Source organism: Salvelinus fontinalis, chromosome 1 (assembly GCF_029448725.1).
Source record: "Salvelinus fontinalis isolate EN_2023a chromosome 1, ASM2944872v1, whole genome shotgun sequence".
NCBI classification, from domain to species: domain Eukaryota; kingdom Metazoa; phylum Chordata; class Actinopteri; order Salmoniformes; family Salmonidae; genus Salvelinus; species Salvelinus fontinalis.
Genome location: NC_074665.1, coordinates 58,823,746 through 58,850,119, shown reverse-complemented (window position 1 = coordinate 58,850,119; position 26,374 = coordinate 58,823,746). Strand labels below are relative to the sequence as shown.

The 26,374-nt window shown below is 41.1% G+C and overlaps 2 protein-coding genes across 2 annotated transcripts in view; one reads left to right on the top strand and one right to left on the bottom strand.

Annotated features, from left to right (window-relative positions):
* Positions 1-13,611: 13,611 nt before the first annotated feature.
* Positions 13,612-15,196, bottom strand: LOC129858552 (forkhead box protein G1-like). Its single transcript, XM_055927875.1, has one exon. The coding sequence runs from the start codon at positions 14,992-14,994 to the stop codon at positions 13,936-13,938; it is 1,059 nt and encodes a 352-aa protein (XP_055783850.1). The 5' UTR covers positions 14,995-15,196; the 3' UTR covers positions 13,612-13,935.
* Positions 14,937-26,374, top strand: part of LOC129858559 (acylphosphatase-2-like) — a 35,024-nt gene continuing 23,586 nt past the window's right edge. Inside the window, exon 1 of the mRNA XM_055927897.1 lies at positions 14,937-15,044. The gene's annotated coding sequence lies outside the window, so the exon portion shown is untranslated. The remainder of the gene's footprint in view (positions 15,045-26,374) is intronic.

Sequence of the window (26,374 nt, the reverse complement as noted above, 5' to 3'; positions counted from 1 at the left end):
AGTGCCATGGTATGATTTTTTAAACTATCCTATCAAACAGATGATAGGTGGGTAAACATTATGGTAGCCAAATATTGTGAAATATTGAGGGACGTCATTCAGTGTGGGGTTAGATCTTATCATTAGCACTTTTATGTCTAAGAAAAAAACATGATTCTATCACTAACGAAAACAGTATGATGATCATTACTGAGAAGTAGATGTTAACAGGCTTAAAGTGTTTTTAATGGACCAAAGATACCTGCAACCTGTTGTTGACGTCTATAATAAATCAAAGATATACAATTCCTTCAGAAAATGTTCATACCCCTAGACTTATTTCACATTTTGTCGTGTTACAGCCTGAATTATAAATTGGTTAAATATCATTTTTGTCTCACCCATCTACACAAAATACCCCATAATGACAAAGTGAAAACATGTTTTTAGAATTTTAGCAGATTTATCGAAAAATGAAATACAGATATATCTAATTTGCATAATAAGTATTCACACCCCTGTGTCAAAACATGTTTGCATCACCTTTAGCAGTGATTACAGCTGTGAGACTTTCTGGGTAAGTCTCTAAGAGCTTTGCAAACCTGGATTGTACAATATTTGCACAATATTTAAAACATTCTTCAAGCTCTGTCAAGTTGGTTATTGATCATTGCTAGACAGACATTTTCAAGTCTTGCTATAGATTTTCAAGGTGATTTTAAGTCAAAACTGTAATTAGGCCACCAGGAACACTCAATGTAATTTTGGTAAGCAACTCCAGTGTATATTTGGTCTTGTGTTTTAGGTAATTTAGGTGAATTTGTCTCCCAGTGTCTGTTGGAGAGCAGACTGAACCAGGTTTTTCTCTGGGATTTGGCCTGGCCTATGCTTAGCTTTATTCTGTATCTTTTAATACTAAAAAACTCCCTAGTCCTTGCTGATGACAAGCATACCCATAACATGATGCAGCCACCACCATTCTTGAAAATATGAAGAGTGGTACTCAGTGATGTGTTGTGTTGGATTTGCCCCAAACATAACGTTTTGTATTCAGGACATAAATTACTTTTTTTTGCCACATTTTTAGCAATTTTTCTTTAGTGCTTTACTGCAAACAGGATGTATGTTTTGGAATATTTGTATTTTTTACAAGCTTCCTACTTTTCACTCTGTCATTTAGGTTAGTATTGTGGAGTAACTACAATGTTGTGGATCCATCATCAGTTTTAGCCATTATACTCTGTAACTTTTTTAAAGTCACCATTGGCCTAATGGTGAAATCTCTAAACGGTTTCCTTCCTCTCCGGCAACGGAGTTAGGAAGGACACCTGTATCTTTGTTGTGACTGGGTGTATTGATACACCATCCAAAGTGTGATTAATAACTTCACCATGCTCAAAGGGATATTCAATATCGGTTTATTTTTATCCATCTACCAATAGGTGCCATTCTTTTCAAGGCATTGGAAAACCTCCCTGGTCTTTGTGGTTGAATCTGTATTTGAAATTCACTGCTCGACCTAGAGATCTTACAGCTAATTGTATGTGTAGGGTATAGAGATAAGGTAGTCATTCAAAAATCATGTTAAACACTATTATTGTACACAGAGTGAGTCCATGCAACTTATTGTGACTTGTTAACCAATTTTTTACTCATTTTTTACTTATTTAGGCTTACCATAAAGGGGTTGAATACTTATTGTGTCACGCCCTGATCTGTTTCACCTGTCTTTGTGATTGTCCCCACCCACCTCCAGGTGTCACCCGTCTTCCCCATTATTCCCAGGGTATTTATTCCTGTGTTCTCTGTTTGTCTGTTGCCAGTTCGTCTTGTCAAGTCAACCAGCGTGTTTTTTTTGTGCGCCTGCTTTTTCCTTGTCTCTGTTTTTCTAGTCCTCCTGGTTTTTACCTTTTTCCTGACCTGACACTAAGCCCACCTGCCTGACCATTTAGCCTGCCCTGACCTTGAGCCTGCCTGCCACCCTGTACCGTTTGGAACTCTGACCTGTTAAATGAACTTTTGCCAGTCCTTGACCTGCCCCTTGTTGTTTAATAAATATCAGAGACTCGAACCATCTGCCTCCTGTGTCTGCATCTGGGTCTTGCCCTGTGTCGTTATAGTACGAACTGGCCATGACTGACCCAGCAGACTCAGACCTGCTCCGTCACGCTGTTTCCCTGCAGGGAGCCACCATTAAACAGAACCTTATGGAAGGGTGGCGGAACGCCACGACCAGGGGTTCAAGGTCGTTAATGGAGCAGTTCTGTGAATTATCTCACAGGCAGTGAGACCAATGGTGGGTTTTTTCAGCCTACCCCGGTTCCCCCGAGAACCCAGCTTACATCCTCTGGAGCGATATGCTGGGGATCCTGGAACCTGCCGGGCGTTTCTTTCCCAGTGCTCCCTTATTTTTGAGCTACAGCCATCTTTGTTCCTTTCGGATCGGTCGAAGATAGCGCATCTTATTATGCTAATGCCTGGAAGGGCGCTCTCCTGGGCTACAGCTGTTTGGGAGCAACAATCCATTGTTTGCTATAATCTGGAGGATTTATGGTGGAGGTGAGGAAGGTGTCCGATTCTCCAGTGCCCGCGAGAGAGGCGGCCCGAAAACGACTGAAATTATATCAGAACTTCGCACCTTGGCCGCCAAGAGTGCCTGGAATCCGGAGGCCATGTTCGATGCCATCCTTTACGGACTATCAGAGGAGATAAAAGACGAGCTAGCAGCTTGGGAGTTACCTTTGGACCTCGATTCCCTCATCGTCCTTCACATTATGACTGATGGGCATCTACGGGAACACAGGAGTGAGAGGAGGTCGGGTCTAGGTAACACTCATTCATCGGCTGCTGCTTGCTCACCTCTGAAGGAAACCGGACGTCCCAAAGGTTGCATTTCTGAGAAGATCCGAAGCCATCCGAGTTCCCTTGAGAATCATTGGCGACGGGTGAGTCGGATACACTGGAACCTATTAAACTGTGCAGAGTTAGATTATCGCCTAGGTAACGTTCATGTAGGCTAAGCTCCAACAGTTGTCTGTATTGTGGTGCTGCGTGGCATTACATAGCCACCTGCCCAGTAAAGAGACCTGACTCATTAGTTGGTAAGAGTACACTGGTGAGCCAGACTGGGAATTCTCTAATTCCCATTACCCCGTACTCCTTTTTTTGTGATCCTGCTGTGGGGAGACCAGTCTAAGTCTCTCCGGGGGTTCATTGACTATGGGGCAGATGAGAGTTTTATGGACGCTACCCTGGTATCGGAACTAGGTATCCCCACTCAACTCCTCTCCGTTCCCATTGACGCCAGGGCACTGGACGGCCGCTCCATTGGAAGAGTCACACACAGCACTGGGTATCTGGAAATCACATTGAGTCTTCCCGCGTTCCTGTTGTTTTGGGATTTTCTTGGCTCCAGAAGCACAACCCCGATATTGACTGGATCACGGGTTCAATCCTGGGTTGGAGCCCATTCTGTCACTCACATTGCCTGAAGGTGGTGCAGCCTCCCCTGGAACGTCCACCTCCAGGTTTAAGTACTGCCTCGGATTTGTCTGCCATTCCCGCAGAGTACCATGACCTGAAGGTTTTCATTAAGGCTCGTGCTACCTTCCTTCCTCCACATCGTCCTTACGATTGTACTATTGACCTCCTCCCGGGCACCACACCGACTCGAGGCTGGCTATATTCCGTGTCTGGCCCTGAGACCAAGGCCATGGAGGAGTACATTGAGGACTCTCTGGCTGCTGGGAGCATTCACCCTTCTGCCGACGCAGGGTTCTTCTTTGTGGGGACGAAGGATAAGACCCTGCGTCCATGTATTGATTACTGGGTCCTCAATGACATCACGGTCAAGAATCGTTACCCTCTACCACTCCTCTCCTTGGCTTTCAAACCTCTCCAGGGGGCTACCATCTTTTCCAAACTGGACCTTCGGAATGCATACCACCTTATTCGGATACGCGAAGGAGACGAGTGGAAGATGGCCTTCAACACTGTCAGTGGACACTATGAGAACCTGGTCATGCCGTTTGGACTCACCAACGCTCCCACTGTTTACCGGGCCCTGGTCAACGATGTGCTCCGAGACATGTTGAATTGTTTTGTCTACCTCAACGACATCCTGGTTTTCTTTCGTTCTGCCCAAGAACATGTTCTCCGTGTTCGACAATTCCTTCAGCGCCTCCTGAAGATTCAGTTGTTTGTAAAAGCAGAGAAGTGCGAGTTCCACTGCTCCACTATTTCCTTTCTGGGATACGTCATCGCTGAAGGGAATGTCCAGATGGATCCGGAAAAGGTGAGAACGGTGGTGGATTGGCCCAACCCACGTCCAAGGTGCAGCTACAACAGTTTCTGAGATTTGCTCATTTCTACCACCGTTTCATTCGGGGCTACAGCACCCTGGCGGCTCCCCTCTCTGCACTCACTCACTCGATTAACTGGATGTTCGTCCCAGATTCGTCCCAGTCTCGGGTCCGGGAATGGGCTCACTCCTCCAGGCTTACCTGTCATCCTGGTGCATGTCGAAACCTGGCTTTCCTCCTACAATGCTTTTGGTGGTGCACCATGGTTTCTGATGTCTCGGCCTTCGTCGCCGCATGCACGGTTTGTGCTCAAAATAAGACTCTGCGGCAAGCTCCGTCTGGCCTCCTTCAGCCACTCTCTATTCCTCATTGCCCCTGGTCCCATATCCTTAGATTTTGTCCCTGAGCTCCCCCCGTCAGATGTCAACACCACCATCCTGATGGTAGTGGATAGGTTCTCCAAAGCTGCTCATTTCATCCCTCTCCCCAAGTTACCGTCAGCCAAGGAGACGGCCCAGCTGATGGTGCAGCACGTCTTCCGAATCCATGGACTCCCGGTCGACATTGTCTCTGATCGGGGTCCTCGGTTCTCATCCCGATTCTGGAAGGCGTTCTGCACCCGTATCGGGTCGTCAGCCAGCCTGTCCTCCGGGTTTCATCCCCAATCCAACGGCCAGCCGAAGAGAGCCAATCAAGACATGGAAACGACACTTCGGTTTCTCGTCTTTAGTAAACCCACCACCTGGAGCCAGCATCTGGTCTAGGTGGAGTATGCTAGGAACACTCTTCCCTGCTCAGCCACTGGACACTTTCCCTTCGAGTGCTCCATGGGGTATCTACGTGGAGCAAGAAGTAGAAGTCAACATACCCTCACCCCAGATGTTCATCCGCCGCTGTCGGCGTACCTGGAAAAGCGCTCGGTCGGCTATTCTTAAGACCACCTCCAGGTACCAGCGACAAGCGGAGCACCACCGGACTCCGGCTCCCCACTATCGTCTCGGGCAAAGGGTAAGGCTGTCAACGCAGGACCTGCCCCTCCGGGTGGAGTGCCGCAAACCTTCCCCCCCCCCGTTTCATTGGTCCTTTCCCCATCTCTAGAGTCCTTAGTCCCACTGCTGTTTGTCTGCTGTTAACCCGTACCCTCCGTATACACCCTACTTTTCATGTGTCCAGGATTAAGCCCTTGTCGACCACGGGCAGGGGTTTCCAGTACCTGGTTGACTGGGAGGGTTATGGCCTGGAGGAGAGGTGCTGGATTCCGGCTAAAGACATCCTGGACCAGGCCCTCATCGCCAACTGTCACCGCCGGTACCCTGGTAGGACACCAGGTGGCGCCCCTAGGGGGGGGGGGTACTGTCACACCCTGATCTGTTTCCATGTTTTTGTGATTGTCTCCACCCACCTCTAGGTGTCACTCATCTTCCCCATTATTCCCAGGGTATACACCAGCGTGTTTTTCCCGTGCTCCTGATTTTTCCTTGTCTCTGTTTTTCTAGTCCTCCTGGTTTGGACCTTTTGCCTGCCCTGACACTAAGCCCGCCTGCCTGACCATCAGCCGGCCCTGACCTTGAGCCTGCCTGCCGCCCTGTTTCTCGTTTGGAACTCTGACCTGTTTAATTAACTTTTGCCTGTCTTGCCTTTTGCCTGCCCCTTGCTGTTTTAATAAATATCAGAGACTCGAACCATCTGCCTCCTGTGTCTGCATTTGGGTCTCGCCCTGTGTTGTTATATTTTGACTTAAAATATTTCAGCTTTTTGCTTTTTTATTCATTTGTAAACATTTCTAAAAATACAATTCCACTTTTACATTATGGGGTATTGTGTATAAGCCAGATACACATTCTCAGTTTAATACATTTTAAATTCAGGCTGTAACACAACAAAATGTTGAAAAAGTAAAGGGGTGTGAATACTTTCTAAAGGCACTTAAAAAAAAAATCAATTAGCATTTAAGTTTTATCTCTCCCTTCAGTTATCTCTTCTTTTTGTGATCACTTTATTGTATGACTCCATAACACATAAGCTAATTTGGAATTTGAAACTGGATTGATTGATACATTACTTTAAAACAACCTCTCTACAGCACCCAGTATATTGTCCTATACATTCACTGTGGAATGTTGGTTTTTGAGGGTTGTAATTGCCAAACAAAGTCCATCCATTGTCAGAACATTTTGATTAAGCTCTTCTCCAGTAGCCTATTTAGTGCTATCAAAATGAATCACAGTACATTTTGAAGAAAACAAAAATCTTCATGTTCTACTATGGAGAACTGAATATAATCATTAAATCTGCATTTGTTGTGTGTAAGTTAGCCAAATGTGTCAAGCTATAAACTAATAGGCCTTTAAACAATACTGTATTAATAAATGCTACTAATAGTCAGCTGGCATATGTAAACGCAAGTTAAAATTTGTCATTCGTTTGAAATTCAACCTATTTTAGCCAAATATTGTTGTCAAATAGATGAGGCATTGTGGTCCAACGCATTCCAGGGCAATATTTCAGCATCCGAACTGACTCCAAAAGGATTAACATGATCTCGCTGAAGTTCAAATGATGTCTCCATTATACCAATTTCACACAAAATGCTTAGATGATAATAATTCTATTATACATTTGGACTGTAAGTGAATATCACACACATCTACTGTGTATATATATGTGTATATATACAGTAGCCCATATATACTGTATTTGACAGCACTATATACATGGTTCATTCTACAGAAGTGATTCAAATTGCTATCCACAATCAAATAAACTATTTTAAAAACACAGGAAAATAACTGATGTCTTTATTGTCACATACACCAGATAGGTGCAGTGAAATGTATTGTTTTACAGCATCAGCCATAGTAGTATGGCACCCCTGGAGCCAATTGGGGTTAAGTGCCTTGCTCAAGGGCACATCAACAGATTTATTTTACCTTGTTAGCCCAGGTATTCGAACCAGCGACCATTCGGTTACTGGCCCAACACTCTAACCGCTAGCCCTTAATTAAAACATTAAAAGACTAGAATAAGGCACCATAGAACCGATTCCAATCCAAGTGCCAATGCGTTTGTCAAACTCCAGGCAGTGCTATAGTCAGATGACATGAAAATATATATCTTTGGCCACACACCCCAGTGGTGGGTTTGGCATTGAAAAACGTAAACATATGCAGAAAAGTACCTCATACCTAAGGTAAAATATGGTGGTGGATCTTTGATGTTATGGGGAAATGCCAACTTCCACAGGTCCTGGGGCCCTTGTTAACGTCAATGGCATCATGAACATTACCAAGTATTTAGACATTTTATCCAAAAACCTGGTTGCCTCTGGCAGGAGGCTGACACTTGGCAGCAAGTGGATCTTCCCGCAAGACAATAACCCAAAGTTTACTGAAACCATCTACTACGTGCAAAGCATTGAGCAACAAAGTTGAAGGAAAACTTACAGAAAGTCCAACAATAAACGGGCGTTTGGTTATATAACAGCAAAAACGTAATTTGCACAGAAGTAGCTAGCCAGTTATGCTAACGTTAGCTAGCTAACCAAATGAGAATGTTTAGCTGAATCCCTCTAGAATCAACACAATGATTTTAGCTAACGTTAATCAGAACAGAACTTTCATTCCATTTAGCTGTTTTTGGTGTAGTTTTCAGGTCAAAAGATTAAACAAATGATCCAAAAGTTGCCTACTGTAGCAGCTTGTGACTGGTTCATGTTGAACATGCATAAGAAGTAAGCCTAGGCTAGATCGAATAGTTACATTAAGTTTTATATCAGATCTGGCTGAGATGTTATTGTCTGAGAATATCGCTTTTTGTGTGATTTCTAACACTATAATAAAAATAGATATTATACAACCTAATGGAATTTTAAATGAAAACATCTTATTTCTATTATTTTACATTTACATGCACAGTTTAGTAATTTAGCAGACGATCTTATCCAGAGCAACTTAGTAGTGTGTGTATACATTTTCATACTCTCTGCATTGTTGAGAAGGGCCCGTAAGTAAGCGTTTCACTGTTAGTCTATATCTGTTTTTTATGAAGCATGTGACAAATAACATTTGATTTGATTTAATCTTTAATTAGGTTTAAATTTGAATTCGTTATAAAATTGTGATTAATGGTAGTTAACTACAGACAAATATTGTTATCGTTTGACAGCAGGGTAACTCGAGTTAACTTTTTGTAATTTTAATGCACTCATTTTTTATCACAATTAATTGCGCGTTGAAAATAAAATACATAATCTATAGACTACGGCTTAAAAACAACGCGATGTCAAAACAAGTTGACATTGAGGTCAAGTTGACATTGTGCTTTATCAATATACCTGTTTTGGCATAACGTTAGCCCTACTTTGGACAAAATCCAAGAGGTCAATAATTATTGTAGGCTTCTTGTATAAAAATCGGCAAATCAATTGTTGCCTTCCTTCTTTGAGCCAAAGACACAAGACCCTCGCGGTTTGTGTCGTCTATTCATGCAGGTGTGTTGTCTGTATTACAGGCCTCTTATTTTTATTTAACTAGGCAAGTCAGCTAACAACAACGTATTATTTACAATGACGGCCTACACCAGCCAAACCCGGACGACGCTGGGTCAATTGTGCGTCCGCCCTTTGGGACTGCCGATCACGTGTTACAGCCTGGATTCGAACCTGGGTGTCTGTAGTGACGCCTCTAGCACTGAGATGCAGTGCCTTAGACCGCTGCGTCACTCAGGAGCCCTCAGCAATCATCCAATGTTACATGACAAGTAATCCAGTAAATCCTTGCAGAACAATTGGTTTTACAATGTCTAACCCAGAGGCAATGCTATGTCTAACCCAGAGGCAATGCTATGTCTAACCCAGAGGCAATGCTATGTCTAACCCAGAGGCAATGCTATGTCTAACCCAGAGGCAATGCTATGTCTAACCCAGAGGCAATGCTATGTCTAACCCAGAGGCAATGCTATGTCTAACCCAGAGGCAATGCTATGTCTAACCCAGAGGCAATGTAAGATTCCCAAATATGAAGCTTATATTTGTACTTTTTTTGTCCTCTGTCGTGAGGCCCACAGAAGCCTCTATGTGCGAACTTCGCGGGAGTAGGGATAGCATTGATTTTTCGACTTTAAAACCATTTGAATTTTGTAGCCAACTATTTATATTGAAAAGCTTTTATCTGGCTATACGTTGTGTACTGTTTCTAGATATTGTTTAAGGCAAATAGTTGTTTAAGGCAAAGCTATACTCTGGAATATCTTCCTGATAAACAGTTTGTTTGTTTTCTTTAACTACTGTAGTAGCACTCACGTTTAGGCTGTATCAATTGAATAACGGAGGAATTATTTAAACTGATCCATAATAACAATGTATCTAAAGTGTTTTGTGAACTTATCTGAAATGTTTGACCTTTCTCGAGAATATAGGAGCTTGGAACAATTACATTCTGATATCGTTAGCCTATGCTCTAGTAGAAATGCATTAATGCATGTAAATTTTGGAGGAACATGACCAAAGTAGTCAACAATATTAGTTTTATTAATGTGCTATATGAACAACAAACATAATAATGATTACTCCAAGATAGAGGTATTTTCATGCACACTGGCAGTAGACTAATATTGCACGCGTTGTAGAACTAAAACAGTAGCCTACGTCTATCAATGTGGTGCGCTATTATCCATATAATAGGGAAACATATTTGTATTGATACGGTTTAAGTGAATACATCCTCAAAATAATTGTTATATTCACAGGTTCACACATGTTCGTGTAGCTATGTTCAGACAGCCCACACCATCAGCAGCATATTGCTTGACGCCAGAACAATGCATGCCTCACGGTCCAACTTGTTTATGTTTTGTAAAGTGCCAACGACATGGATATAAAATAATCCTGAACACAGGGAGAATATTATTGTTTCTATCCATTTTCTATAGCATATAAGACACAGGCCCTGCCCTTTGTGTGATGTCGTGCCTACATAGGCCTAGAAATTAAATGAATGATTGAACGGGAATGTTCGTTTTGAATAGTGTATGAAAAATAGGCCTACACGCTCAGAAAAAAAAAGTTATATCTAGGGTTTTTTGGCCGTCCACATAGGATCGCCCTTTGAAGAACCCTTTTTGGTTCCAGGTAGAACCCTTTTGAGTTCCATGCAGAAACCTTTCCACAGAGGGTTCTACATGGAACCCAAAAGAGTTCTACCTGAAACGAAAAAGGGTTCTACCTGGAACCAAAAACGGTTATCCTATAGGGACAGCCGAAGATGCCCTCGGTACCCTTTTTTTAAGAGTGTATATGTGGTCCAATCACTCAAAGAAATGTGATCTGCACATATTAACCCAACACTTTCAGAATACTTTTGAGTCCATTATTACACTTTTATTTGTACCCTATATGTTACACTTTTTATGTGAGGCTTGGGTTAGTTATAGTCCTATTCGGTCCTTAAACGTGACATTAACCCTAAATCATCCCTGCCTTACCCTAAACCCTGTAGATAGGGTGGAATCATTGTAATATAGTCCAAAATAAATTACAACAAATCATGAATATGTGCTTCTGTCCAAATGGTTGTATAACAAAACAGGCCTATAGCTCTACACTGTAGAGATATTGTGAGAGCTTAATTTATTTGGTCAATTTAAAAAAAAATGTGTAATGTATTTTGGGTGTAATTGGGCTATGACCATTTTGTACGATTTTGTTCTAACAAAACACAATGAATTTATTTGTATGTGAATACAATATTTGAAAATTATAAATGAATAGGCATAGATTAAATAAATTGTAGCATATTGCTTTGACATTAAGAATAGCTGTATACGTTGCCTCTCAGAAACACGAACTGTACGCCATGTCACCCCACGTCATTGTTATTAATGAATGGGAAATGCGGACATCGATCCTTTCACTGCAGTTGAATCATATGCCATGCTTATCGAACACTCTCCACACATTGCACATTTCAATTGAATTTACACTATTTATTATTTATCTTTATTATGTATATTTTATCCACAAAAATATAAATTATTGAAGCGTAATTGCACCCAGAACAAATTACCCTATCCTGCCTATTTCAATAGTTTGAAAATAATTCATTAGGTTACTTGGGCTGATTGTCTTCACAGAATTTTGTTTGTTTTTGTTGGGACAAGCATAACATATTATATTTATTTAGATTTAGCCCTTCACGTTGTAAGATTCAGCAACAATATCGGACTATTGGATAGGATATGGGATGCTGTTATGGAGTAGACACCCAATTTTATGTGAATTTGCACTTTTTTCATGCAAGCATAAAAATGTGCTTATTTGTTTATGTTGATAAAACAAGGCTACATACATTAGGAACACCTTCCTAATATTAAATTGCACCCGTTTTTGCCTTTAGAACAGCCTCAATTCGTTGGGGCATGGACTCTACAAGGTGTCGAAAGCGTTCCACAGGGATGCTGGCCCATGTTGACTCCAATGCTTCATAGTTGTGTCAATTTGTGTGGATGTTCTTTGGGTGGTGGACCATTGTTGTTGAGCCTGAAAAACCCAGCAGTGTTGCAGATCTTGACACATTCAAACCGGTGTGCATGGCAGCTATACTATTTCCCATTCAAAGGCACTTAAATCCTTTGTCTTGCCCATTCCCCCTCTGAATGGCATACATACACGTCTCAATTGTCTCAAGGCTTAAATCCTTCTTTAACCTGCCTCCTCCCCTCCATCTACACTGACTAAAGTGGATTTAACAAGTTACATCAATAAGGGATCATAGCTTTCACCTGAATTCACCTGGTCAGTCTGTAATGGAAAGAGCAGGTGTTCGTAATGTTTTGTACACTCAGTCTAGTTTTCCTCTGTCTATAGCGTCTCTGAATGTATAACAGTAGGCCTACATTAGGTTTGTGTTGTTCTTTCATTCATGATAGCAAACTTATTGCAAACTTGTAATGTCTTACACTTTAATCAAGTTAATGTTTTTCATACAGCAACAAAAAACAGACAATACTCACATTAGGTAGGCCTATTCTAACAACAAAAAGTGCAAAACTTTGAAATAACATTTACAAAAAAAATCGTCAACATCGAAAATATAACGTTGTTAAATAAATAAAACTATAGTATTCCCAATAAAGGAAAGAAATCTGTCAAATGTTAGGTCAAAATGTGTCAAATGTAGCCTAATTGTTATTTGTTGTGTTAATCAGCTCATTCACCAGTATTAATAGGCTACTATTTTGGTAGTAAATAGGCCTATTGGGCAATGAAAGCTTAACTGCTTATTACAATAACAACGCCGGATGTAATTTATTTGGATCAGCGTTTGCCAAACTGTGGTACTGTAAGCCTACCCCAGCGCTACGCAATCCAGATTCAGGAAGTAGATTATCATTGATGATCTTGTTGTTGTATTTATTTGAATAGGCATAGGCTAGGCTATATCAAACCATTTGTATAGGCCTAGGCTATATCAAACTATTTTTTCTCAGAATGTGAGGTGGAATCCTAAGGTAGGCTAAATTACAGTTGAGTAAAGTCCTAATTTACAGAATAAAGTAGCACAAAATGGGCAATAGCAAAGGGTCAGTAGACATGTTTGTAATTTTGTCAGGGCAATAGCTATAGGACGCTGGTAGGCCTTATACATCGTAATTTGGGTTTAATTATGATAGGTAGACGTGACTAAGAAAACATTGGGAACCACGGATTTAGAAGTGAAATTCTATATTGGTGTGGATATTATAGGCTACGTCGGTTTGCCAAATCTGTACTTGATGTAGCCTAATAAAAGTAAATGATCAGACAATTAAAGGGATGTAATGCAGGCCTGAATAAGTAGCCTATAACACCGTATCAAGCATGACAAGGTTCAAGACAAGAGGAACTGGTTTTAACGAGAAACTGAAACTTCAAGTGCTTTATATGAAAGATGGAAACAAATGCGAACAAAGGGTCAGTTATTATGGCATGCTATTATAAGAGGAGGCCTGCACTGTCATGCACTGTTGTATCTTATAATCTACATGCGCTCATTATGGCTCGATCAACAAAACAGAGGACAAAATAGGCTATAATGAATTTATGAGTACACACTTAAAACTCCACTTCTCTCTAAAATGTGTTGCATACATTACAGATAGAGCAGTAGCCTAGATTGGAGTCTATAGAAGGAGAACCTGAGAAGACATAACTTGTAGGCTTTTGTTTTATCCCGCGTGTCTTATTAACCCTGATCTTTATAAGGCGTTTTCCCAAAAAACTATTTCTAAATTAATTATTATATGAATAATGATTTATGTTTTTTCTTCAATACTGATGAATACACTGACAATAAAATGTAAATACAGTGTTTAATAAATAGCCTACCAAACATAAATAAACGATTCAAAGAATTACAATCTTTGTACAAGATATAAATAGCCCGAAATATTGTTACATTTGGCAAGTCTAGTTACAGTTTAAACCCCACAGATAACGACTTTTGTCCCTTTAACGCAAAAATAATACATCGTTGCACTTCAGGATACATAGCCTAATATGGCCATATTTGCTTTGTGGATGTGTCGTTTCTGACCTAATTAGTGATCACTGTTTGTTTACCCCTATAATTGCCATTTCTATGGTGCTTTTATTTGTCCTTCCCATGTTGTAGTTGTGTCATCAATTTAAGAAAGCATTTGGAATGACCCTCTTTTGATGTGACAACATTCCTGGAAACCCGCTAGAAACTCCTGGTGAAAAAGACGGTAGGGACGTTCGAAGTGAGTCCGAGAGCAGTGTTTGTGGGGAGCTCGTGGGTACACCGTAGCCTTGCGCGCTCTGCTGGAGATGCGGCGGCTGGTGCTGACTCCCTGAGACAAAGTAGCCACTATGTCCGGATAATAGACTAGACGTGCTTACACCGTAACTGTTTGACAAGCCCAGAGCACCGACAGATCCACTTAGATGGCGCGTAAGGTCCCCATTACTCAGCTGGTCCACCCCGGGGAGTAGGGACCCATATGCGTGCCCTTGGTTCAGAAATCCTGCTGATGATCCATTGTAATGGGGATGGTGCAATGATAAAAACGGCGAGATTTGCCAATACAGAGGGTTGTTTGCCCTGTCGTTTATTCCCAAACCAAGAGGCGAGAAGCGCATTCCACGTTTCATTGCCAACTTGCCTCTGGAGGTAGCAGAACGTCTCCGAAGTTTCCCCGTAGTTCCACCAATAAATACATCATCGCTCGAAGGGTCCAACATCCAGTAGTTCCCTTTGCCCGGGTCGTCGTAATGCCTTGGCACTTTCACAAAACACTTATTGAGGCTCAGGTTGTGTCGGATAGAGTTTTGCCAGCCTTGCTTGTGCTCCCGGTAATATGGAAAGTTCTTCATAATAAACTCATAGATACCGTTCAGAGTCAGCCTCTTCTCCGCACTCTGTCTGATAGCCATCATAATCAAGGCGTTGTAGCTGAATGGCGGTTTATCATATTTCCCATTTTTGCTAGGCTCTGTCGCCCGCAAGGTACCCTCGTCTTCCTCCTTTTGTTTCTCCCGGTCCAAAGGTGCAGATTCCATATCAGGATCCAGGGATTTTTCCGAATCAGACCCCGAAGAAGCAGTGTTTTTTTCCGGGAGCACCGAGTCCTGTTTGTCACATTTTGAGGGAAGCAGCAGACTCTTGATACTAAATGAAGTAGATCGGTGCACCATCGGCGGCTCCTTCTGATCTTCCATGCCGGACACTGACAAAAAAATGATTGGGCTTTGTGTTTAAAAAGGATAAGGTAAGATGCAATTGGATCAGGACATTGCATGCATGAAGGAACTTGTAGGATGGAGAGTTAGCCGGGACTGGGATGTAGAAATTACTAATTAAGGAGATTCCGTCTTATCACTAGGCTACAGGGGAGGAGCCTGTAACTTGCAGATTTTTATCCCTCTTTCCCATTCGATATTGTTGAAACACGAAATAGACTTTCACATATAGCCTATAGAAAACACATTTTCGTAAGGATTTGACTGGACGGCTGTATCCGTTTACCCAATGACGTAACGCAGTTTAAGGTCCCGTTCTAAAAGCAAATTTTCTGTCATTCTAAAAATAAAATTAAAGGATTATGACGTTTTAGTATGCTAATAATATTTTATGTCAATGCTAATATGGCAAAAAATCGCTAGCTAGCTAACCAACAACTGTAACGATGTATTTGAGAGACAAGTGCTGATTGTGCAAATGTTAGCTATTAACGTTATTTTTTGTAAACAACATTAGACGAAATATAGAAATATATCTTGTCAACAATCTAAGCCAAACCCCTCTGTTTTGCCCCATAGTTGGGCATGCTCAGTTTTGTTGCTAAACAACCAACCCATCTGGGTCAAGATACAAATGTGCAGTTTTATAACTAACTTATCTCATGATATTTTACACATTTTGCCATGAGGCTGAGAGAAAATGTAGCGGTTTTAGAGCTAATTTCTTGCTATTCTACACATTTTGCCATGAGGCTGAGAGAAAATATTACCGTTTAAGATAATTTCCTGTAAAATAAAAAATAAATAAAAATGCATGGCTCATGACGTGTTCATATAGTCTAATATCTGGAACACAAAGCTATGCGGGTGTGTGTTTACCATAAGAGTGCGGGTGTGTGGCGTACGTGCATGCTCGTGTGACTGTTTCTGTCTATGTGTGGTGTGGTGTACGCATCAAAGTGTTTGTCATAGTGTGCCCTGTTGTATTGAGGACAAAGGTGGTTTGAATAGGCTACAATGCATTTAATACTGCCTTGAGCATTGTGGACGCGCTCCAATCATACTATTGTTCTGAGTACTGGACATATCAGATGCACATCAGAGAGCCTACTCAGGCACACCACTACTTGAGCGCCTCTAGTGTACTGGGATGTTCCTGCATTGAGTTCGCACTATTCTAGCAGCATGCAGGCCGGTTTTGTGACTAAATATAGGCTAATTGACTACAAACATAACATTTGGTGCTACTAACGAGCTGTGTAGACCTATAAGTAACACGTTTGTTTTGGTCTATTCACTTAAAATAGAATAGCCTATGATGTAGACTTGACTTGAACAAATAAGCAACAGACTTCATTTGTTTTCGATCTCAGAAACTTTGTTTAGGACTGCGTAAAGATGCCGATACAAGCAGGATTAAAATGATATGTTTTATGGTTTGTTAAACTGTACTTGTATATACATTACAATTTAGGTAAATGTTATCTCCCATTCTGAATATTAATGCATTACATTACATTTTAGTGACATTTTTAACTTAACGTAAACCTAATGATGGTATACAAAAACTAGTAAGGTTCTATGCCATTACTAATCATTACTAGTAGGCCTACTTTTGTTCATTGAATATTTGTGAACTCTTTAATAATTATCATAGGCCTACCATTAAAATAGTGCACTTTTATATGATTGTTATTATTAGTGTGTGTGTTGTTGTTGGAGTAGTAGTAGTAGTAGTAGTATTAGCAGTAGTAGTAGTAGTATTAGCAGTAGTAGTAGTAGTATTAGCAGTAGTAGTAGTAGTATTAGCAGTAGTATTAGCAGTAGTAGTAGTAGTATTAGCAGTAGTAATAGTAGTATTAGCAGTAGTAGTAGTAGTATTAGCAGTAGTAGTAGCTCAGTTGGAATAGTAGTCTTTTATTTTAGTTTTTTGAAGTATTGTTTGCACTAGTAAAGTTTTTCCCTCATTGTAAAGTTTTCATAACTAAGATTACTATCATCCTTGTTATTATAAAAGTAAGATGTACTATCATGATACATTGAGGTGTCATTTTCAGTTAGGAGATTTTTTTCAAATCTATTACCAACTTTAAATTACATTGAAAGTAATATTGGCTGTTAGGATTGATCCCTGATCACCACAACATATTGATGGTTCACCAGAGGTATTTTAAATTATTAAATGTTGCGTTTGGGTAAATTAACCCTTTACCAATTACAGTGTCAAGGGCTTTGAAACCTGTTGAAGAAATACAACACATCTGAAATGTTTTATGCTTTTAGCTGGGGTACATTTACATTTAAGTCATTTAGCAGACGCTCTTATCCAGAGCGACTTACAAATTGGAAAGTTCATACATATTCATCCTGGTCCCCCCGTGGGAAACGAACCCACAACCCTGGCGTTGCAAGTGCCATGCTCTACCAACTGAGCCACACAGGACTACAAACTGTGCTTCCATTGTGTCCAACAATACCTTGATACTGTAAGTGATGCTGCTCCACTAGTAGGCCTTTGGGGTAAGAATGAATAACAAAACAGGCCAAGGACTAGAGGTTGTCTGAAATGATTGTAAACAGGTTTGGGTGTTATGTAAAATAACACGTTTCCTGTCTATATTTAAAAAGTTTAGATATCAATTCAATTTATCTTTATATTTAAAAAGATACATTGTGGAGATTATATTACTTTATTGAAACTATAATACATGTATACTGTATTATAAATATATTGTACCTATCATTTGTGAAATTAAACTTTCCTTTTGAGGAAAAACACTATGGGATATAATTCCGTACATTTTGTATCACTGAGGTAGGCCTAAGGCTTTTGATTACATTGCAATTGGGAGTAATATGTGTTGATTTATAGTTCATGCAGACATTGTTTGTACTGTATGACAGCTGAGACAAAATCCTCCAATGAACAAATCTCAAACACAGACCCCAACAAATCTAATCTTAAGTGATGAAAAGCCAATATTGCCCCCTTTGTTTAGGCCTGTCAAACAGCAGCAGGTGTTATACGGCTCCATATACTCAGTCTAAAGGACTGTTATCTAACAGAAATGCTGAAGGTAATAATACCTAAGTATTCACTGCATGCTGGTCATTGGGGCGGCAGGTAGCCTGGTGGTTAGGGCAAGTAACCGAAAGGTTGCTAGATTGAATCCCTAAACTGACAATGTAAAAATCTGTCGTTCTGCCCCTGAACAAGGCAATTAACCCACTGTTCCTAGGCTGTTATTGTAAATTAGAATTTGTTCTTAACTGACTTGCCTAGTTAAAAAATTTAATTGAGGTACTGTTTTTGAAGCAATGGGCCTCAGAATCTTGCAATTGTGTTCGTTGTCCGTAGCTTATGCGTGCCCATACCATAATTCCACCGCCACCATGTGGGTACTCTGACAACAATGACACCAGCAAACTGCTCGCCCACACGATGCCATACTCTGCCCGGTACAGTTGAAACTGTGATTCATCCTTGAAGAGCACACTTCTCCAGCATGCCAGTGGCCATCGAAGGTCAGCAGGTGAAGAAGCCGGATGTGGATGCCCACTCTCTATGAATGCCCACTCTCTATTGCTATTCAATGAAAATCCTGACTTCATTCCGCTTTGATCAGCCTTTTTTGCCTTGGTGTGTGAATCTGGGCCAGCAACAGGCTACTTTGTTTTTATAGAGGAGCTGGAACGCAATTCCCCAGGTGAAGAAGCTGGATGTGGAGGTCCTGGGCTGGAGTGGTTTCACGTGGTCTGTGGTTGTGAGGTAGGTTTGACGTACTGCCAAATGACGTTGGAGGAGGCAGCTTATGGTACAGAAATTAACATTCAGTTCTCTGGCAACAGCTCTGGTGGACATTCCTGCAGTCAGCATGCCAGTTGCACACTCCCTCAAAACTTGAGACATCTGTGGCATTGTGTTGTGTGACAAAACTGCACATTTTAAAGTGGCCTTTTATTGCCCCCAGCACAAGGTGCACCTGTGTAATGATCATGCTGTTTAATCAGCTTCTTGATATGCCACACCTGTCAGGTGGATGGATTATCTTGGCAAAGAGGAAATGCTCACTAACAGGGACGTAAACACATGTGTGCACAAAATGTCAGAGAAATAAGCTTTTTGAGCGTATGGAACATTTCTTGGATATTTTATTTCAGCTCATCAAATATTGGACCAACACTTTACATGTTGTGTTTATATTTTGGTTCAGTGTATAATCACACTGGTATTATATAGAGATACGTCTATTTTAGATACGACATTAACCTCAGTCAAGTCACTACATTACCATTGTTCTGTAGGGAAACACCTAAATGTTTCACTGTAATATCTCTACTACCACACTCTACATCAGTGTGTTACCACAGACTGTCAGTTGACAAATGTTTGATAAAGTCAAGAAATCATTTCCATTTTCCCCAGCAATCAATTATTCCACAGCTGCACAGATTAAAGCAGTATTGCTACAGTACTATTTAAGAGCAAGTTTTAAGTGCGAGATTAATATTTTTTGGTGTCACTAAACATGAACTTGGCTGACACTCCTCTCATCCACTTGAAATCATATGTTCACAAGAGATGGAGAGTGAGGACTTTGGAATAAAGTCATATATGAGAGTCTGGTCAGAGAAGTTATTTTCTTCACACTTAGTGTTTTATACTAATTTGTGCTATTTCATTTATTGGATCCAATATCCCCTTTACAAGTCCTGGGAGTTCTGTCCTTTTGTGTAAAAAATTGGGGTGGTAGCAGAGTTTTACAGGTCTTTTAGATTTGATTGTTTTGAGTGAATTTAAAAACATTGCATTCTCCAACTTTTTAAGTGGCTTCACAAACCTGTGACCCGTCAACCTTTTAAAGTGAATATGAGAATGTCCTATCATAATGCCACATTCACTACATAGAAACAAATTCTGGCATTGTCAGTCAGAAAAGTTCAAACACAAGTTCAAACACAGCTTTACTAGATTGCAAGGATAGTCTTGATGGACATTAAAGAAAAAGACTCTGTCAAAACATTAGTCTGGCCCATCAAACAGGACATATGTGTGCCAGAGCACCCCCTAGGGATTCTTGGAGGATCTACCATTAAATAGTCTTAAAGCCGAACCTAACACACCAATGCCAAATTAAATCAGGTTGAATCGCCAGCAGTTTCGGGGTCATTCCAAGTTTACTGCTATTTATAGAGCCGAGGTAAGGAGCCTTTTCCAGGGCTATGATGGTAACGCCCCCACACAGCGTGCCTGATTACTTTAGCTCCATCAGGGCTGGAAGAGACACAATGCCACAAACCAGGATGTTCCCACAGGGAAGTTATAGCTACCGTACACAGAACATCCCATTGTGGGCTTTCTCCTGCTCTAAACCTGGTCTGTGTTGTCACACTTGCTCACATGAATGCGTTTTGTGTGTGAGTGTGTGCACGACTATGTGTGGGGTGTTGCTGTGAATTCTGTGCACACACTCACACACAAAACCCATTCACGTGAGCAAGTGTGACAACACAGACCAGATTTAGAGCAGGAGAAAGCCCACAACACACACACACACACACACACACACACACACACACACACACACACACACACACACACACACACACACACACACACACACACACACACACACACACACACACACACACACACACACACACACACACACACACACTGACTGACTGACTGGCTGGCTGGCTGGCTGGCTGGCTGACTGACTGACTGACTGACTGACTGGCTGGCTGGCTGGCTGGCTGGCTGGCTGACTGGCTGGCTGACTGGCTGACTGGCTGACTGACTGACTGACTGACTGACAGACTGACTGACTGACACGCTAATAGAAGATGTTGTGGGAGTTTATATTGGTAATCAGATAATGTAGAAATGTCAGCAGTAACAAGGCTTCAAGCTTAGGTTCATTGTCTGGAATGCCTCTAATAGAACATGAGGCCATTTTAGGTCGGGGAAGCTATTGTTTAATCACCTCTGACTGAGGTTGGTTCGAGGGGTACCACAGTGTTGCTCTAGCTTGTTATATCAATGTTTTTAAAAAAGTTTTGAAGAAACAGCTAAGGTTTTACTGCATTTATTGTGCTGTTTAGAACTAATATTTGTGATTGTGTTGATGTTGGTGATTGGCAGGTTCTCTAACCTGGGTTAGTTTTATGAAGTTCAGAGGCTTCATAAAGTTTCATATTACGTTCCTGGCTAACTGCCCTATTTAAGGTATGTTCAGGAGATCGTTCTTGGAAGTAATTACTGATACGAGTCACTCTGATAGTTTTAATGTTTATGCATAACTCATTATAAATACTTCTAAATGCTTTATGAATTATTACATGTGATAGATAAATGCTTATGAGTTGTAATGCTTATAGCTGTAAATGTTTACAAATTATTAAATACTTAATTACGAATTGTTTATAAATCACATTATTATTCATAAAAATTATTATGATTCACAAATGACCTCTTTTAACCCAATTGCAGCATGTTTACATTGAAGTCCAGCTTATCTAATTGTTTCTGTTCTGTTTGTTGATGGAGAGTTAGCTTTGCTGTATTACCAGACAAAATGTTCCTCTTGTCATATTGATTATGCAGACACATTTAGCTGGGACTGGTGTGGCTGCGGAAAGCGCCTCTGAAGCCAGCCGTATACTCTGGTGTAGCCTGGGGGCTATGGGAGCAGGGGCCGCTTCCAAGTCAATTGTCCTCCCTGCTGTAAGTCAATGCCAATGGGTGCATACAAGTCTTCATTAAAGACCATACGCACTGTATTACATAAAAAAATGGCTATGATGAATCATGCAACTAGGCCAACTATTAAGCCTATAGCTAATTTACATAACTACTGTAATGGATTTAATTTAATGAATGTATTGTTTATTGAACGAGGATAGTCCACTCAATAACAATCACAAGTGTTTTTCACAGAATCCTTGGATCCAACTGAACTGTATCTCTCTCTACATTAGTCAAGGCAAACAAGACTGAAGATAAGAGATGTGTTCTCCAACGCTGCGCCATTCACATGAGTTATTCACTGCTTCAAAACAGAATCCATACTAAGGCTGTGTTTAGACAGGCAGCCCAATTCTGTTATGCACTAATTCATCATTTGACCAATCACATCAACTATGAAAAAGATCTGATGTGAAAAGATCTGATGGGATTGGCCTGTCTAAACACAGCTTAAGCAACATAGACAGAGGCAAAGTTCAGAAGCATTATTCTCAGAGCACTTCAGCAACTACTGTACATAGTAAATCCTGCGTTACTATATGTATCTGACAGTGAAGAAATACAAACAATCCTCAATATAGAAATAATCCATAAAATGTTTGGACTCAATGGAATACAGTTTATGGGTTATACTCTTTGGGGTTTTATGTGATACCTTAGTGGAGGACCATTACACCAGTTTAGCTTTATATCATTGCAGAGGATCAAAATATGGATTAGAACATGGATAGACTACTTTCCCATGTATGTGTGTGCTTGAAGCATTGTGGCTTTTTACTGGTACTCCAAACATACAGTCTATGACAAAATCTATCATAACATGTTATTGCACAATTTACAGTACCAGTCAAAAGTTTAGACACACCTGCTCATTCAAGGGTTTTTCTTTATTTTTACTAATTTCTACATTGTAGAATAATATCAAAGACATCAAAACACGTATGGAATCATGTAGTAACCAACAAATCAAAATGTACTTTATTTTTGAGATTCTTCAAACTAGCCACCCTTTGCCTTGATGACAGCTTTGCACATTCTTTGCATTCTCTCAACCAGCTTCACCTGGAATGCTTTTCCAGCAGTCTTGAAGCAGTTCCCACATATGCGGAGCACTTGTTGGCTCCTTTTCCTTCACTCTGCGGTCCAACTCATCCCAAACCATCTCACTTGGGTTGCTGTTGGATGATTGTGGAGGCCAGGTCATCTGATGCAGCACTCCATCACTCTCCTTCTTAGTCAAATAGCTCTTACACAGCCTAGAGGTGTGGTACGTCTTTGTCATGTTGAAAAACAAATGATGATCCCACTAAGTGCAGACCAGATGTGATGGTGTATCGCTGCAGAATGCTGTGGTTGCCATGCTGGTTAAGTGTGCCTTGAATTCTAAATAAATCACAGACAGTGTCACCAGCAAAGCACCCCCACACCATCACACCTCTTCCTCCATGCTTCATGGTGGGAACCACACATGCAGAGATCATCCATTCACCTACTCTGCGTCTCACAAAGACACAGAGGTTGGAACCAAAAATCTAAAATTTGGACTCATCAGATCAAAGGACAGATTTCCACCGGTCTAATGTCCATTGCTTGTGTTGATTCGCCCAAGCGAGTCTCTTCTTCTTATTGGTGTCCTTTAGTAGTGGTTTCTTTGCAGCCAATCAACCAAAAAGGCCTGATTCACGCAGTGTACTCTGAACAGTTGATATTGAGATGTGTCTGTTACTTGAACTCTATGAAGCATTTATTTGAGCTGCAATTTCTGAGGCGGGTAACTCTAATGAACGTATCCTCTGCAGTAGAGGTAATTTTTGGTCTTCCTTTCCTGTGGTGGTCCTCATGAGAGCCAGTTTCATCATAGCGCTTGATGGTTTTTGCGACTGCACTTGAAGAAACTTCAAAAGTTCTTGACATTTCCCAGATTGACTGATCTTCATGTCTTAAAGTAATGATGGACTGTTGTTTCTCTTTGCTTATTTGAGCTGTTCTTGCCATAATATGGACTTGGTATTTTACCAAATAGGGCTATCTTCTCTATACCACCCCTACCATGTCACAACACAACTGATTGTCTCAAACGCATTAAGAAGGAAAGAAATTCCACAAATTAACTTTAACAAGGCACACATGTTAATTGAAATGCATTCCAGGTGACTACCTCATGAAGCTGGTTGAGAGAATGCCAAGAGTGTGCAAAGCTGTCATCAAGGCAAATGGTGGCTACTTTGAAGAATCTCAAATATAAAAGATATTTTGATTTGTTAAACACTTTTTTGCTTACTACATGATTCCATATGTGTTATTTCATAGTTTTGATGTATTCGCTATTATTCTACAATGTAGAAAATAGTCTAAATAAAGTTTGTGTCCAAACTTTTGACTGGTACTGTATATTTCATCATTGGGAAACATAAATGTTCTCGCTCTGTGTCCAGTTGAGTTTATTCAAGAGGACAATGCAGTGCAATGCAATCAGTATGATTTCAATCATATAATGGTTAATGGAAACACCTGAGAGTATTGACAGTTGGTAAATACAGATTCTGGTTTTGAATAATATGTGATATGTACGTTTGTTGACAAGATGGAAGTGGTTTTGTTATGTTTAAAAAAAATGTTTTTACTGCTTTTGAGATTTTAGCCTATACACAATCTACCCACAATTATATCCACCACAAACCCAGCGACAGCATTTTTTACTGCGACCTAACGTAGCATAATGTCCTAGTCTGAACAGTGAGTACCATTGAAAGACTGAACTGCTGCAGGTGTCTTTTGACAAGTCCGTTGCTGTTCATGGATGTGCCCTAATTCTCTCCTCCCCCTTGGGTTTGTGTACACTAGCGCCTAGTGTTCCCGTGTCCTTTACAAAGGTCAATCTGGCTGCTTTGGTTGGCCACACACTTCCTCCCTAACCAGCCTCAACCCCAGCCTGAGCCCCACACTGATCATCAGACACATCAGGGAACAGGCGCCCGACCAGGGCCTACTGCATATAATGTATTTAATGGAGCTCTATTTCATTATCCTTTGTTATGTAAAGTCATTGATGTGTGTGTGTGTGTGCACCGGTGTCAGTGTGAATTTTTGGTTTGTGTGTGTGTATTTGTGTGTGTTTGTATGTACCGTGTGTTCGTGCGTGGATGCACAGGGAGGGGAGATGGACTCTGGCCACGGATGCATTCTGTTGGATGATATTACTAAAAGGAGCCGACATGTTACACAGCAGACATGGCGTAGCTTTGCCTTTCAGCTCAGCTCTCTGCCCCCGTGCCTGACAAGGCCTCAGGGATCACCCCAGTCCACAGCGAGGCGCAGAATAGCACTCGACATCTTTCACAGACGCTGCAAAGAACACTGCGACCTAAAAACCCAGCTCACAGAAAACCCTGCATTCCAAACAGAAGAGTCATCCATGTGTGAACACAGTGAACACACACTGAAATTCGATTATATCACCACACTCCAATAATTTAGCAAGACTGTAAAATTGTTCCCTGTCGCCTGCAATGTGATGAGGGGGGGGGGGGGGGGGGGGGTGTTATGGAACAGTAGAGTAAATATTTCGATAGGAGCGATCATCGTTGTTTCATGTGACGATCCTCAGCTGTCAGTTCTGCTGCTCGTCTGTCTCTTTCTCTCTTTATCTGTGGGTGGTAGGATGCTGTGTCTGTTTGCCTGTGCGTTGGTGTGTATGTGCGCGCCTGCCTGTCCAGTGGTATGTGTCTGTTTGCCTGTGCGTTGGTGTGTATGTGCGCGCCTGCCTGTCCAGTGGTATGTGTCTGTTTGCCTGTGCGTTGGTGTGTATGTGCGCGCCTGCCTGTCCAGTGGTATGTGTCTGTTTGCCTGTGCGTTGGTGTGTATGTGCGCGCCTGCCTGTCCAGTGGTATGTGTCTGTTTGCCTGTGCGTTGGTGTGTATGTGCGCGCCTGCCTGTCCAGTGGTATGTGTCTGCGCATGCGCGTCTGTCTATCTGTGTGTATATGTGTTTGTTTGTATTCCACCCTCTTTCATTTTGTGCTTATGGTAATTATGCTCTGGTCTTAGTCACAAAATAGCTTGTTTGTAGAGGCTAATTAGATGAATGTCAGATGCAATCTTGGTAGCTAACCACCACAACCCTGCAGCTGTTTGCTAACTTTAAGCTTCATACAGACCTGCAGCTGTCTAGTACTTGTCTTAGACTACCTGATATACCTGCTAACATGAGGCTACCTATCTGAGCTATCGGTAACTACAATACAGCGTTAACCTGAGGCTAAATGATAACTAGGGCTCTTTGCCAACCTGGGGCCCCTTAGCTATGACCTGCTGACTCAGAAACATGAGCTGAACTGGACTCCTGACTGATCTTTGCCTGCAGGATCAACCTCACACTGACTTTGAGGGCAAAAGTATAAATAGCACAAATATGCCGTTCCTAACCCTTGGAATGAATTTCCATTCCAGATCCCAGAAAATAAATCCTCCCACCCACATAGACTCACATTTCCAAACCCAGTCAATACTCATGTTACATATTCAAGAGAATATATTTACATTCAAATATATTCATATTTACTACCACTTTCAAATTCAAATACAGCTCTTATACATCTCCATTAGAAAAAAA

Bases quoted from the DNA above. Each gene is read 5' to 3' on its own strand.
- LOC129858552 (XM_055927875.1), bottom strand. From the start codon at position 14,994: ATGGAAGATCAGAAGGAGCCGCCGATGGTGCACCGATCTACTTCATTT.